Source organism: Cydia splendana, chromosome 15 (assembly GCF_910591565.1).
Source record: "Cydia splendana chromosome 15, ilCydSple1.2, whole genome shotgun sequence".
NCBI lineage: Eukaryota > Metazoa > Arthropoda > Insecta > Lepidoptera > Tortricidae > Cydia > Cydia splendana.
Window position 1 is genome coordinate 14,875,297 of NC_085974.1, and position 16,857 is coordinate 14,892,153.

Below are 16,857 nucleotides of genomic sequence, written 5' to 3' on the forward strand. Positions count from 1 at the left end.
CCAAAAGCGATTTTTTTTTATCGTAACAACTGCACGTAGAATGAAAGAAGTAAAGAAGGAATGAAGAAAAATTAAGGAAGGACGAGGAAAGTTTTGTTACGTAAAATAAACTCATTACGTCAATTACATTTTTTGCAAGTATTTTATTGGTATTCTTACAAAATATGATAATAAATTGAGTTTTCCCCTTTTGTCAGAGGTGGAGGTAATCCTCATTGGATACTGCCCGCCCGGTATCCGGCAGCATGCCCGACTCGGCTGCGTTGGAGATTTTCCTCCCAGCCGCCTACGGACTAAACCCCTCCACCCTGTAAAGTGTTTGTTCCCAGAAACTTTTCTGGGTGTGTAGTTGTGTGATCCGGGAAAGATTTGATTTCGTAGTGTAGAGTAATCATAATCATAATCATAATCATAATCATTTATTGTATAATATTAATATTACATGTCACTTATTTACAAACAATATTGAATAAAATTAATTAATAATATAGGCGATAATCATTAATATAATTAATTATACTCTAGGTATAAACTCATAATTTAAGTTTTAAATATTCGTCAATACTGTAAAATGTGTGTTCGAGAAGCCAACTTTTTAATTTATTTTTAAAACAAGCTAGAGACGGAGCCGAGGTGATTGACACTGGCAACTTGTTATATACAGTCGGGCACATCACGCGAGTTAGCTTCCCCGATCTCGCGAGTCGTCGCTTTACCGGCAACAGCATGTTCGGGTGACGAAGCTCGCGGGCTGAATCAGCGCGTTTTTTAAAATGGCACATATTTTTATAAGCATAGGTGGCAATCTGTAATATTATTACTGACGGCACGGTTAGTATACCAAGCTCCTTGAAGTAGGTCCTTACGGAGGTGTCTTGAGACAGCTGCATCACCGCGCGCACGGCTCTTTTTTGGAGTCGGAATGCTCGTTGCCAGTCCGCGGCGCGCCCCCACAGCTCTGTGCCGTACTGCAGAAGCGAGTGGATGGTTGCAAAGTAGCACGTCCGTACTACATGCCTCGGCACGACTCGAGCGAGGCGGCGCAGTGCGAAGCATGCTCCGCCTAGCTTCCCACATAGCTTATCTATATGGGGAGCCCAGGACAGCTTCCGGTCTACTTCGAACCCCACACTGTTAAAAATTATGTAATTTTAAATTAAATTATGTAATTTTACATGCAAAAAAATTACATAATCCTGTAAAATTCCAGAAAAATCTGGGAAATTTACGGAAAAATATGACATTTTACGTAATTCTCGTAAATTTTTACGAGAATTACGTAAAATGTCATATTTTTCCGTAAATTTCCCAGATTTTTCGGGAATTTTACAGGATTATGTAATTTTTTTGCATGTAAAATTACATAATTTTTAACAGTGCAAGAATGTGGTAGATTCTACCTGCTCCAAACATACGCCGCCAGCTTGAACCTTTAGTGATCTCGGTGTGCGGCCACCGACTTGAAAATGGATAAAATGAGTCTTGGTTAAATTGAGCGCTAGGCCGTTCAGACTAAACCACCGAGATAACTGGTTCGCGGCGTCGTTGAGACAGGTCTCCAGGTCATCCAAATTTGGCGCCGTTATAACACCTGCAACATCATCTGCATACATTAGAATGTCGGCTGTTGTCATTGCTTCGGGCAGGTCATTCAGTAGCAGGGAAAACAAAATATTAGAAATCGACGATCCCTGGGCAACTCCTTCAGATGTAGTTAGCGGATCGGACTTAGCTAATCCTCCATCCGCCACCACAACTTGGGACCGGCCACGCAACGCATCAGTGAGGAGGGAATGAGCTTTGCCGCGTATGCCGTAATGTAGCAACTTGGCGGCAATGATGTCGTGGTCGGCCACATCGAATGCTTTGGAGAGGTCACAGCATAGCATCGCAACTTGCTGTTTCCTCTCCAGGGCATCCATGACCTTATGTATGGCTTCACGCGCTAGGTCGGTAGTGCAGCGGCCGGACCTGTACGCATATTGGCGGTCAGACAATGTATTTGTCTCATTTAAGAATGCTGTCAGTCGCTGACACAACCCATTTTCCAGCACCTTAGCAACGCACGGAATGATAGACACTGGCCGGTACGCATCCTCACATTCTCTTTTTCCTTTCCCTTTGAAAAGGGGAGAGACCTTACTTATTTTTAGGGATTTTGGGTATGATCCATCTCTTAGGCATAAATTATACAAGTGCGTGAGTACCGGAGATAAAGTACCGGCGACAGCATTCAACAGATCCATGGATACGCCATAAATGTCTTTACTTGTTTTATGGGGTATTCGGGACGTTATTATGGTGTAGACTTCATCACAAGTGAAAGGCATCAGTCTTATGGAGCGGTCTGCAGGGGCGCTCGTTGTGTTCAGCTGATCGCGGACTCGGTCAAGGTCAGCGCGGGGGGCTCCGCACGCCATCGCGGCACCCACGAACCTAGCATTCATAGCATCTACCGCTTCTTTTTTTGTACTATATTTTACGCCATTTGAATCCACCACAAGTTCTGTGAAGTCTACAGGCAGCCGTACATTTTTCCCCCTTTCTTTATTTACTATATGCCACATAGTTCTGCACGAGTTTTGTGTCATGGCCATCTGGGATGAGTAAAATTGCGTTTTACGTTCATGTATTGCGTGCTTATATTCGATATTCAATTTTTGTATGTAATTTATTAACGAATTATTAGATGGAAACTTACGTTCCAAGTTAAGGCAATCAAATAGTAAAGATTTAATGTTTAATATGTCTTGTGTGATCCATGAGTCGGTATTTTTCGAGCGGAAATTCTTTTTTTTTAATGGGAAACAAGTATTTATTCTATTAGATAAAGTATTGTTCAACTGAGCTGACAAGACTTCAGCTGTATGACCATTATTTGACACAAAACTCGCCCAGTTCATACTTTCCAACGCAGATATGAAATTGACGCGATTTATTTCAGAGTAATTTCTGACTAAACGAGACGGTGCAACAGGTTTCCTAAATTCATTTGTCACGTTTAAACGCACTGCGTAGTGATCACTGATATTAGTCACTACAGGAGATGCTGTTATCAGACCTGCCTCCACATTAGTATATGCGTGGTCGAGTGCCGTGGACGAGTGAGAACTAACTCGCGTGGGGAACGTAACTTCATTCCTACAATCATGGGCTACCAATATGTCCTCTAGATTTCTACAGTCTACAGTTTTTTCTCCGATACAATTTATGTTCATATCACCTATAATGATAAAGTTTTTATTAAGTTCCGCTACTTTCTCGAGCACACATTCTAAGTGGGTCAGAAAATCTTTCGTAGGAATTAAATTAGTCCGATATAGACAAATCACAATGAGATTGGAATCTACCAAACAAACAGCAGATAGTTCACAAACTAGTTCTTTAGATAAGTCAACAATTTCGGGTATGTTTACTGCTTTGATATTATTTTTGACATATATACAAGACCCACCGTGAAGTGATTGCTTACGACAAAAGGACGACACCAGAATATATTTGTCTACATTAATGCACTTTAAGTTTACGTCCGAGAGCCAATGTTCGGTAATGGCTAATACATCGCATTTAAGGTCGGCACTAAGTAATACTTCCAACTTTTCCGATTTGTTATTAAGTGATTGTATGTTTTGGTGGCATACAATAATCGGCGCATTCGACGCATTCTCATCCCGTGTGTGTGAAGTGGACGCGCGCGCAGGCGCGCAGTCACTGAAGCACTGTGGCGATGGCGGGCAGCTCGGTGGTGGGGCCCCGCTCGGCGCGGGGACGGACGCGAAACCAGTCGGAGACGCGTATGCCGTGTGGCCACGAAGTCGGCGATTTCAACCGGTCGTATGCGCTTTCGGGGAAGCCAATTATGAAAGATGCGTGCCGGTTTGTTTTTATGTCCCTTTTTTCGACGGTATATTCCTTCGATTCGTGTATCTTATTTAAAAAGGTGACAACTTGCTCTGGTGAAGTGTCTGGCTGGAAGTTCCAGGCTTGTATGTATTTGAATCGCTCTGCGGCTTGCAGAGTGTTGTTTTCTTTGCCAACTCCAGTAATCACAGCTGATTTAGATTTTCGCTTTTTGCGCCGGGGATGTTGCCATGTACCAGCTTTGTCGTCCTCTTCACTGTCAGTTACCTCGGGCGAATTCATTTCGGTAGGTCGTAATGTCGTAGGTGCGCTATCTTTGTGTTTGTGCTGTGCCAACTCAGGTTGATTTTGTGGCCCAACATCTAATTGTGACGTCACCGGAGGTGCAGTTGTTGCAGCCTGCTCTTGCGCGCGTGCGGTATGCGGTGTCGTTGTCTTCTTTGCACTCACCGTTGACAGCGATGACGGTTTTTGTCGTGGCTGGACCTTATTGGTAGTTGTCGTCTTACTTGCACGATCGGCTGCTCTTCGAGCGCGATCGGTCACTGTGGTAGTAGTTGGTATTATGCTCTTCCTTCCAATTGGAGCTGCCGATAAGTCCTCGCTACTCTTGTCGGCTACCGGTTTAACCGATGCACACATCGATACATTGGCTGTATCGAGACACGATATAATTTTTTCGAGTACCTCCTTTTGCTTTTCGATAAGCTTTTGTTGAGCTATAATTTTGTCATTTTGCTCATAAATAAGCACTGTTTGCACACCAATTTTTTCAGCCAACGACTCTAGCGTTTTCTTTGCTTCGTCAAGTGAACTCTTAAAGTCTGTTTTAGCCATTTTATAGGGATATCCAATAAAAATAGCCAAGAACTCTACACAACACGTCTATCTTGCAGCGCACACACACACACATTGTACGTGAGTACGTGATGAGTTGTGAAGTGTTATGTGTGTGTTGAGTGTACCTATGTGTTTACAGTGCATGAGTGCAAGAAGCGATCGTGTGATCAACTCTATGCACTGCGAAGAGTAATTTGGATAAGCAAGGAAAAGGTAAGGTATATCAAGGTTTGCAGTATTGTCTATTTGGTGATTATGATTAGGTACCGTTGAATTTTTTCAGATTTTTAACTATATACTCAAGGAACTCGTGAAAGCTTTCGGTTGTTGATTCTTTACTGAGGATTTCTTGTATATTGCTAGGGTCTATGTTTAAGTTTTGACATGTTATAACGTGATTAATTCGTTTAGCTGCAAACCTTGGGCATTCATTTAATAAGGTTTCCAATGTTTGTTTGATTTGTTCTGGAGGGTCGCAGGGACAGTGGTCGTTATTTACGATTTTAAATCTTAAGAGGTAAACCTTATGAAACCCGTGGTTGCTGAGATATTGCGTTGTTGCAAAGGTAGGTGAATTTTTGTTGACGTAGTCTATTAGCTGTTCGTGAGTGGGAAATAATGTTTTTGTGTATTTACAGTGGTTTGGGTTATTGTACAACAGTGCCTTCTCTTCCGCGAGTTTAGTTTTAAGTTTTAGTTTAATATAGCTGATAGGGACATTGGAGTAATCAGGTGTACGGTGCAGTTTGGTTGCGGACTTGGCTGCGGTATCGGCTAGCTAATTGCCCAGGATACCACAGTGAGCTTTGACCCAGAAAAACTGTACTGTGGTGTGTTCTTTGTGTCTTTCGATCAGTTTATGTATGTGGTTTACAAGGTTATTGTAGCTGTTGGGGTTTGCTAGTTCGGTCAACCCCGCTCTGCTGTCACTAAACACGAGAATTTTGTGGGGGTGTGCCGGTCCCTCGAGTGCAAATCGGAGGCCTTCCTTGATGGCTAGCAGTTCTGCCTGAAAGACAGAGCAGCAGTTATGAAGCTTCAGCTTTTTGACAATCGGGTTGTTTGGGGTATTAGGTTTTATGATGACAAAGGCTGACCCAACCTTGTCATCAGTCTGACTGCCGTCGGTGTAAATATGCCAGATTCGAGATGAGGTAGATGGATCACTGTGGCTACTAATCGCCTCAACAAGCTCTTCCTGTGTGTTGAGTAATTGATACTCTATTCTTTGCCTATGCACAGGGTGAAGAAGGGCCCCAGGTGTTACGGGCGATTCTATTCGTAGGTCATCCGGCAGAAATGATGCGTGGCCGTAGATTCTAGTGAGTTCTATTTCTGCCACATATGTGACCTTGGCGGGTAGTGGTGTTAATTTAGCTAAGGTTATGGAGAGAGGCATGCTCAGTGTCCTGAACCCACGTATGCACTTGATTGCAAAGAGCCTCTGTAGGGATAATAGTTTCCCGTTTACATATTTGTACTTGAGTGCCGTTTTCCATACCGAAGCCAAGTAGGTCATAATAGGCTCTACAACGTGCTCATAAATGGTGCGAATGTTTTCTGGATGCACGCCCCATGTTGGTCTGATGAAAGTCTGCAGTTTGTAGAAGAGCTTTTTGACTTTCTCCATCGTGGTTAGAGCGTGAGATGTAAATCTTAGCTTCTCATCAATAGTTATCCCTAACAATTTCATAGAGGAAGTAAAAGTCACTTGGTGTGTTCCCATAACTATTTTGGCGAGTTTTGCCCTTTGAGTAAATCCTATCATCCGAGTTTTTTCATGGCCGAAGTTAAGCTTGACGCTGTTCCCCCAGTCCTCAACCATCTGTAGTGCGGAATTAGTAACACGCTCTAGTTCAGGGATCGTTTTGGAGGTGCACACAAGGAGTATGTCGTCGGCGTATGCTTGTATATGGCAGCCAGCTGGCCAATTAATTACCAATAGGTCGTCCAGGATTAGGTTCCACAAAACCGGGCCAACGACAGACCCCTGTATGCACCCTCTGGTGGTTGCTTTTTCCACGAGGCAGTCCGCAAATGCAAGTTGTACCCCTCTGTCAGTCAGGTAGCTAAGGAGGATTTCATATATATTTTTGGGGCATCTTAGGTGCTTGAGACGTTTGAAGATGGCTGGCCACCATGCATTGTCGAACGCAGCCTTGATGTCTAAGGAAACAGCAATCACCAGTTTCTTGTCCTTTTTAGCTTTGTCGACGACATAACCGGTTTTGACTTAATATACAGTGTTAGTGGTGGTACTTTATATGGCTATCTGGGTAAGGCTCACAAAAATTATACCTTAACACACGGGAAATTATAACTCTCGATAACACACGTTACACACGGAACACTACGTAACACACGCGTATTATTTATAAATGCAACAGCACCTGTATCTACCTAGAAATGACCCAGGTCCATTTTGAACTACTTAAGTACTTATCACTAATTCCCGAGTGTTTTACCTAGGTATTAGGTACTAGTGTCCTTACTACATATTAAAATTATTTTAAACGGGTCACTCACGTATTATTAAGTCGAATAGCTCGACATGTTTCGATCCAATTTGCTAGGATCCACTTCACGGAGCAACGACTCGCCCCCGACCCGTTTAAAATAATTTAAATATGATTGAGTCTCACGGGAGTTTTATAGTGTTCTTACTGCATATAAATAAGTTGTATCAACTTGGAATAGGGGAAAAATTCGGACTGAATGAACAAATTCCGAGCTCCTAATAGGGCATTCTTCAGTTGCTCGGTCAAGCCACGAGACGTCGCTGCGAAATTGCTTCGTTGTGGGGCCAATGACCTTGCATTTTGCATTTTATTTTAGCAAAGTTACAGACGTTACGTAAATGGTAATCAAAAGGATGCATTTTGGAACTAAAACATTTGTAGACTTATATCGACCGGGATATGAACCGTGATTAGGTACCTTTTGTATTGTTTTCGAGCTCCTGATACCTATATCATCAGTTACCCGTAAACAATATGCATGTAACTGTGTCGAAATATCGGGAGCTCGAAAACAATACAAAAGGTAATCACGGTTCATATCCCCGTCGATATAAGTCTAGTGAAACTAATCGTGAATCATTTAAAACTGTTAAAACATTTGTACTTATTTGTATTTTGTCAACCTTGTGGACATCTTTTTTAACATTTCACATAAAAACAATGTATAGTCGGTCAAACAAGCATGTAAGTAGATAAATGCGCGAAATTCAAATTTTCTATGCGACGATAACTCTTCGCGTCTACATTTTTTAAATTTGCCGCTCTTTTCTACTGACGGAAATGGCTTGACAGTTGACACTCCGAGCTTGACACAGTACACAATATTTAATTGAATGTGTCTTCTCCTTTTGTAACGTGACACGGAACAACAAGGAAATTAAAAAAACCCATGACATCGGCATTTGTTTCGGAGACATTTGTTTGTTCACTGAACAGAGGGCTTACCGCGAACCACGTTCGACGTGTTGCCTCTCTGTCGCACTTGTAAATTTGTACGTACCTAAGTGTGACAGGGAAGCAACACGTCGAACGTGGGTCTTTTAATAGGGATGATGACACATGTTGAATTTTATAACAAAACCTAGTAAAATAGATAGCAAATGAGCAATTTATCACAATAATGTGGATGTCGGCGGCCGATCGTAAGATCAGGCATATCGTGAAATTCCTAGGCATATCGTGAAACGTGAAAATCTTTGACTCGTTCCTGCTACGCGGGGCTCCTATTTCTGGGCAGTTTGCCCTTCGGGCATCTGAAGCAACCTAACGAACCTATCCTACCTATGTATTGGTTTAATGTGACTGTCGTCAAAACATTACACAGGAACATTACGATCTGCCTGATCTTACGATCGGCCTACGACATGGATATTAAAATAATACATGGAAATAATACAAAAATACAGGACCTGAAAGTTCCAAAGTTTAAGTTTTTTTTTAACTTCCAAGAAGGAAATAAGTAAGGATACTGTAATGTAGGTAGTTATAATCTTTGATAAATATGGTATGTGGGTATTCGGGTTGTTCGCAAATAAATGGCGTACTGACGGACGTGTTGGTTTTATTACAGTGGCTTACGAGTTGGGATTTAATCATTATATACAGTGTTATTGCTAAATTTACGTAAAACTGAGTGCTATAAGTGATACGCGGTAAAAATAACAACATAAACAATGCCGATCGGGAAAATGAGCGAGTTCGACGTGACGGACGGAACGTGGTCGTCATATGTGGACCGTTTGGAAATGTTTTTCCTTGTAAACGAGATAAAAGATGAATTAAAATTGCCGACTATGATTGCTGTGATGGGAAACGGGGCGTACGAGCTACTTGTGAACCTGGCAAGCCCCAAAAATCCGTCGGAGGTCACTTACAAAGAAGCTGTTGATCTATTACGTCATCATTTACAACCAACGCCATCAGTCTTGGCCGAAAGATATCGTTTTAGACAACGTCGACAACACAATGGCGAAAATATTGCCACTTACGTGGCGGAATTGAAGAAACTGGCCAGGGAGTGCAAATTCGAAGCTACCCTTAATGAAAACCTTCGTGACCAGTTTGTATGTGGTCTGCGCAGTGACATCATACGTCAGCGGGTATTTTCAGAGGAAGATACGCTAACATATGCAAACGCGATCCGGATTGCGACGTCCTTGGAGGCAGCGGAAAGAGACGCGGCAGCAGTAGAACCATCGTCGGGCACCGGGGCGAGCGGTGCGGGGCCGACGGTATCAGCTACGGTACATGCTCTGGCGCCAGGAGGGGCGCGCGGAAACCAGGTGCGAGGGTCGCGGGCCACGGGCGGCGGGCGCGGCAGGAGCCTTGGTAGCACAGCGCGGGGAAGCGGGACAAGATCGCACACCATCGCGGAGAACGGCGGTCATGGCGCCGGCACCGCCTACACTCCAGGCGGCAGAGGGTCCCACCAGGACTGTAAAGGCTGTGGTTCGACAGCCCACGACTACACCAATTGTCGGTTCAGAGATTATATCTGCAGTTTGTGCCGTCGCAGGGGGCATTTGCGACGAGTGTGCTCGAGCCGTAGTGAGGGCAGTCGCGGGGGAAGCGCCCCTTCAGGAAGACTGCATTATGGCCAAGCGGAGAGCTCGGATCGGGAGGAGTCAACCACTGAGGACTTTCACCATTTGTGTTTAAGTGACTACGGACCGGTGAGTGTACCTATCACTGTAGACTCTCATATCTTACTATAAATGGAGATAGACACAGGCTCGGCGGTATCGTGTATTAGTAGCAAAACTTATAAGGAACTTTTAAGTCACTATCCGCTCGAAAATGGCTGGTTAATACTAAAGTTTTATAACGGGGCAAAGGTCAAGCCGATAGGCGTTATTAAGCCAAAAGTTAGTTATGATAAGCGGGAGAAATATTTAGAGTTGTTTGTTATTGACGGAGGCACTACCTCGCTGCTAGGGAGACAGTGGTTAGCTGAGTTAAATATTAAGATACCCGAGTTCAGCAATTGTAACAATATAAAGACTGATGAGCTAAAAATGTCTAATGAAATAAATAATTTACTTTGCAGATATAAAGAATTGTTTAGCGGCGGGCTCGGGCGGTACAATGGCGGGCAGGCAACGCTGCGCGTGCGCGAGGGGGCGGCGCCGGTGTTCCGCCGCGCGCGGCCGCTGGCGTACGCGCTGCGCGAGCGGGTTGACGCCGAGCTGGACGCCATGCTGCGGGACGGCGTCATCGAGGCCGTGGACTGCTCCGACTGGGCCTCGCCGCTGGTGCCGGTGAATAAAGCTGACGGTTCGTTGAGAATATGTGCCGACTACAAATCTACACTGAATCCGGTTTTGCTAATTGATCGATATCCCTTGCCTAAAATTGATGATTTAATGGTAAGCCTTAGCGGAGCGTGCTACTTTTCTAAAATAGACTTATCCCAAGCCTATAACCAGATCGAGCTGGATGACTCAAAAAAATATACCGTTATAAATACGCACCGCGGTCTATATAGGTATAACCGACTAGTGTACGGGTTATCGTCCAGTCCGGGAATATTCCAACGTATAATGTGTAATTTGCTGAAAGGTATACCTAATGTAGAGATATTTTTGGATGACGTGATCATTGGGGGTAAAACTAAAGAAGAACATTTAGCGGCCTTAGAAGCGGTGTTCAGCAGGTTACATAAGGCCGGTTTAAAACTAAAAAGTAGCAAATGCGTATTTTTAGTAGACGAAGTTCAGTATCTCGGGTACATAATAAGTAAGGATGGTATAAAAACTGACCCGGCCAAGGTGGAGGCGGTACTTCGGGTACCTAGGCCAAGTAATGTCACAGAGCTCCGTTCCTTCTTAGGTATTATTAATTTCTATGGGAAATTTATTAAAAATATGAGTGTGAAGTTAGTTCCACTATATGAACTTCTTAAAAAGGAAAAACAATGGTTTTGGTCTCCAGATTGTGAACGATCTTTTAAAGAAATTAAGGCAATTTTAGCCAGTGCGGAGGTACTTGCTCATTATGATCCTAAGAAACAGCTGTTTGTTACCTGTGACGCGAGCTCACGCGGCGTGGCCGGCGTGCTGACTCAGCCGGGCCCGGACGGCCGCGAGCGGCCCGTTGCCTACGCTTCGCGCACTCTCAATGACGCCGAGCGGAACTATTCACAAATACATCGGGAGGCACTAGCTATCATATTTTGTATGAATAAATTTCACCAGTATTTATATGGTCGGCATTTTACTTTACGTACAGACCATAAACCGCTAGTGTCAATCTTCGGACCCAATACCGGTATACCGACGATGGTAGCTAGTCGTATGCAGCGATGGGCAATTATTTTATCGGCCTACTCGTTTGATATAGAATATGTGCGAACGGATAATAACGGCGCGGACGGTTTTTCGCGATTACCTGTTAGTAACAAGGGTCAAGACAAATTATCGGCGCCGGAACAAACTTATTTGCACTTTGTTCAACAAGCCCTCTTGCTGGATTATAATGAAATTAAAAGAGAGACCGCACGTGACCCATTACTGTCTAAGGTTTTAAGCTACATTAGGGATGGCTGGCCAGAGTCATGTGAGATTTCGAATTTACAGCCACACTTTAATAGGAAGAACGAGCTGTACGAGGAACTAGGGTGTGTCATGTGGGGTCCTAGGCTGGTGGTACCGGAAAAGTGTACAGATAAAATATTAACTATGATTCATGAGCCCCATATGGGAATCGTCAAATCAAAGGCGCTCGCCCGCAGTTACGTGTGGTGGGCGGGAATAGACGAGGCCGTGGAGCGCGTGTGCCGCGCGTGCGTGGTGTGCGCGGCACACGCCGACGCACCGTCGCGGCACACGCCGCGCATGTGGACTTGGCCTCACCGACCCTGGTCACGTCTCCATTTGGACTACATGGGCCCTATAGGGGGCAAAACGTATTTAGTCGTAGTGGATGCGATGTTTAAGTGGATAGAGGTTTTTAATGTCACTAATACTACAGCAGGAGGGTTAATAGATCGGCTGTGCGAATTGTTCAGTAGGTTCGGCATTCCTAAACAAATAGTCAGTGATAACGGCAAGCAATTCACTTCAAAGGAACTCGAGGATTTTACAAAGTATTGTGGCTGTTGCCGACAAGTACCGAGCGCTCGGGGTGAGGGCGCGCGGGGCAGGGACCCCACCAACCAGAGATCCGAATGCGAGTCATACCGAACGGACGTTAATTTACTCATTTATTTTTCTTTTCGCTAATTATCCTAAAATGTACTGTGTATTGTTCTATATAGTTTAAATAAAAAGTATAGTGCATAATTTGACCATTTTTATTGGAAAAAACCACTACAAACTACGACAAAGTGGTCTTCGAAGCCGGATTTGATGTTCCATACACCAAAGATGGTCAACACACGTAGTACTACAAGACGTGAAATGGAAAGAAAAGAAGAAGAACGTAAACAGGCTTCAATCCAGCAGCCGCAGACACCTGTAAAAGATGAAGAACCAAAGAAACCGATCGACAAGACTATTATTTTAGAAACGGGTAGTCATATAAAATCCGAACATTCCGAACAAAGAAAGATCGCGAAGCCGCTAAGTCATCATTCTCGCAAAACCAGCTACCATGGTTCTAAAAGGTCATCGTCGTCATCTATTGTGGCACAAAGGAAGAAGCTGGAGCTGGAAGCAGCTGAAGCAAAGGCTCGCATACAAATGGACTTGATAGACAAAAAACTACAAGTAGATCTCGCCAACCTTGATGAATACAGTCCATCTGAAGAATCTGAACCGTCAGAACAAGACCATCAGTCGGTTAAAAGTGATGTTGCCAGGTGGGTCGAGCGCAGCCAGCTGGAACTGGAGTCACAACACGTCCCCGAAACTGGAAATAACCCGGGCGCGCTGTGTTCGTCGGCAGCAGTAGTCGCCGGCACTGAGTTGCCAGTTCAGGAGTTAGCCAGCGCCCTGAAGGAATTGGCCACCGTATCTGCATCCAACAATAACCAAAACGCAAGACTGCTGAGCCGCATCAGCACCCCGAAGGAACTGCCTTTGTTCTACGGTGAACCAATGGAGTGGTTACAATTCAAACAAGCTTTCGAAGAATCGATCAGAGTGTGTAGTTTCAGCGATATTGAAAATATGTGGCGTTTAAGAAAGTGCCTACGTGGTCCCGCCAAAGAATCTGTAAACGCGCTGCTTATTAGTGGCACATCAACTGAAACTCTAATGTCAACTCTTGAGTTACAATTTGGAAATCCGGAATTAATAATATCGCGTATGTTAATAGAAATTAAAAAACTACACGCTCTGCCACCGGAATACCACAAAGAAATAGTTACGTTTTCCGTGAAGATAAAAAATTACGTCACAGCTGTTCGTGCCTTAGGTCGCGGAGAGTACCTGCAAGAAATGAGCATAGTCGGCATTATCTTATCTAAGCTACCTACGGTGTTGCTACCCAAGTGGAATGACTACAGTTACGCGCTAATTAAAGAAGGAACTAAATCTAAACTTGATATCCTCTCCGAGTTTCTCCACGAGGAAGCTATGAAAGTGTCAACCTGCAGTGCTTCTCTTATGCAAGTGCGATCAGACTATAAACGTAAAAACTATAGTGAAAACAGTGACTATAAACCGCAAACTATTTTAGTGCAAAGTGCGCAAACGGACAGTACTGATAAGTGCCGCTTTTGCCGCGTAGGAAATCATAATTTACCAGAATGCAAAAAGTTTAAAAAATCACTACGCAAGGACCGTTGGCAGTATGTGAAGCGATTCGGTTTGTGTTATAAGTGTTTATTATCGCATCGTGATAGACAATCGTGCACGGCCGCGGCGTGTGACGTGGAGGGGTGCGGGCAGGCTCACCACCGGCTCCTGCATTACGTATCGGGTCAAAGTTCGCGTTCGACTCCTTATAACGTTGTAGAAGTGTCGGACACTAGTGCTCAAACTGAAACTGTTACGCATATAAACGTTAACCAGCGCGAAGTGCTGTTAAAAGTCGTGCCGATATACCTTCATGGACCTAACGGTAAAATTAAAACGACCGGTATGCTTGATGATGGAAGCAGCGTGTCTTTCATAAGCACGGAACTCGCGGAGCGCGCGGGGCTGCGCGGGCGCCGTCAGTGTTTAAATGTGCGCGGCGCTTGGGTCAATTCAGAACTGAAGTGCGAAACACAGCTGATCGATTGCTCGATATCTAATAGTGCCGGGACAATGTTCAACTTAACCGCGCGTAGTACAAACAATCTGGACTTACCTGTACAAAACATAGGACTTGTTAAGTGCGGTAACTACAAGTACCTAGACCGTATAAAAAACTACTTGTGTGCTCAAAATCAGAAACCTGAAATTCTTATTGGACAAGACAACTACCACTTGCATGTACCACTAGAGGTCGTGGAGGGCGGCCAAAATGAACCCTATGCGACTCGTACCCCGCTGGGCTGGTGCGTGCACGGTCCGTGTCAACGTGCAACTGTAATGAAACAAAGGGAAATACATACTTCATTACATCTTAGTCATAACTATGAGCAAGATATTGCAACTGAAAATAATCAAATTCTACGTGAACTGCAAGAAGACATACGTCGATCTTTCTCCATCGATTCAATGGGCATATCTGCTAACCCTCGGCAGAACTCGGAGGACGTACTGGCCCAGGAGCACCTGGAACAAACCTCTGAACTTATCGATGGCCAATGGCAAGTCGGCTTACCTTGGAAGGATCCTCACTGTGTCACCGTCGACTCGTATCCAAATGCATTATCACGACTGAAAGGAGTTGAGCTAAAAATGAAAAGGAGTGAAGAGTATGCACGAAGGTATAAAGAACGCATACAACATTTGTTGGACAATAAATACGCTGAGAAACTGAAGAATCCAGTCACATCTACTAGAACTTGGTACTTACCTACTCATGGCGTGGATAATCCAAATAAGAAGAGCCTCCGTCTGGTTTTTGATGGGTCAGCTAAAACAAAAGGGTTTAGTCTAAATAGCTACCTACATAAAGGTCCCGACCTACTAGTACCGTTAATAGGAATCATGTGGCGATTCCGCGAAAACAAGGTCGCGATCTCTGGCGATATCAAGGATATGTTTCTCAGAGTTAAAATAAAACCCGAAGATCAGCAAGCCCTACGCTTTCTATACCGAGATAAGCCCGAAGATCCTATAGATACCTACCTGATGACGTCACTCATATTCGGAGCCAATTGTGCGCCGTTCATAGCACAATTCATCAAAAATAAAAATGTGCGACGCTTCGAATCTACATATCCGGAGGCGGCTAATGCTATATACACGCAACACTACGTCGACGACTACATCGACAGCTTACCTGATGAAGAAACTGCAATGAAGCTAGTCCGTGACGTCACCTATATACATGCGCAAGGCGATTTTCATATACGCAATTGGAATAGCAACAGTCAAACCGTCATCAACAGCATTCCAAAAGAGACTTTCGGTAACAGTGCAGTAACGTTCAAAGTCGGACAACAGTATGAGGGCGAGCGAACACTTGGATTGTTGTGGAATCCCACTGAAGATACGCTCGGGTTCGATGTATCACTGAAAAAGTTATCTGAAAATATAATCCACGGGAAAGAAAGGCCTACAAAAAGAGACATTTTACGAGTAGTAATGTCGATTTTTGACGTGTATGGATTTTTAGCGCCTTTCACCATAAATGGAAGATTAATTGTTCAATTAACGTGGCATTTAGGCGTTACTTGGGATGAACAAGTACCTGACGTCGTCTACGAAAAATGGCTAAAATGGATAAATCAATTAGAATTGATGCGCAAGATACGTCTACCTAGATATTATCATCATGCCGCTACAAGTGCGAACGAGAGAGTCACAGAGTCTCCAAGTGCGAGCGAGATGGTAACAGCGTCTACAAGAGAGAGCGAGACATCCACAGATACCGCGAGAGCGAGCGGGACGCGGTTAGTACCTGTTATCAGTGCAGCGGGCGGCGATGCGCCTGCACAAAAACAAGATTTAATAACTATGAATAGTTATAAAGATCTACAACTTCATTTATTTTGCGACTCGTCAATGAAAGTTATGTGCGCAGTAGCATACTGGCGCTGGCAAGAAAACAACACAGTTCGCACGGCATTTATAGTCAGTAAATGTCGTATTGCAGGCCTGAAGAAATCGACTGTGCCTCGTTTAGAATTGAATTCGGCAGTTATGGCAGCTCGATTAGCCGAAACAATAATTAAGGAACACAGAATAAAACCAGATCGTCGTATATTTTGGTGTGACGCCACAGTGGTTCTGTACTGGATACGAAACAACGCGCGTACATACAAACCTTACATTGCGAACCGGCTTGGTGAAATAGATGATTTATCACACGCGAGCGAGTGGAGATATGTACCTACGCATCTGAATGTCGCCGATATACCTACCAGAGAATCATACGACCGTTGTGTGTTGCCTACCGAGTGGATCCAGGGACCTGCATTTTTACAAAAAAGTGAGAACGAGTGGCCGCAAAACATTTTGAATGCCGACGTAAACAATGACGAGTTAGAATGTGTTATGACGATGACGTCGTGCAATAAGGAAAACATACCTATACCTGAGCCTACAAGGTTTTCATCGTGGTTACGATTACTCAGGGCTACTTTTATAATGCTAAAGTT

At 44.1% G+C, this 16,857-nt stretch overlaps 1 protein-coding gene across 1 annotated transcript; it reads right to left on the reverse strand.

Moving 5' to 3' along the window:
- Positions 1-5,479: 5,479 nt before the first annotated feature.
- LOC134797368 (uncharacterized) lies at positions 5,480-6,331 on the reverse strand. The gene has a single exon (XM_063769590.1). It carries the CDS (start codon positions 6,329-6,331, stop codon positions 5,480-5,482), a length of 852 nt encoding a protein of 283 aa, XP_063625660.1.
- Positions 6,332-16,857: the final 10,526 nt, after the last annotated feature.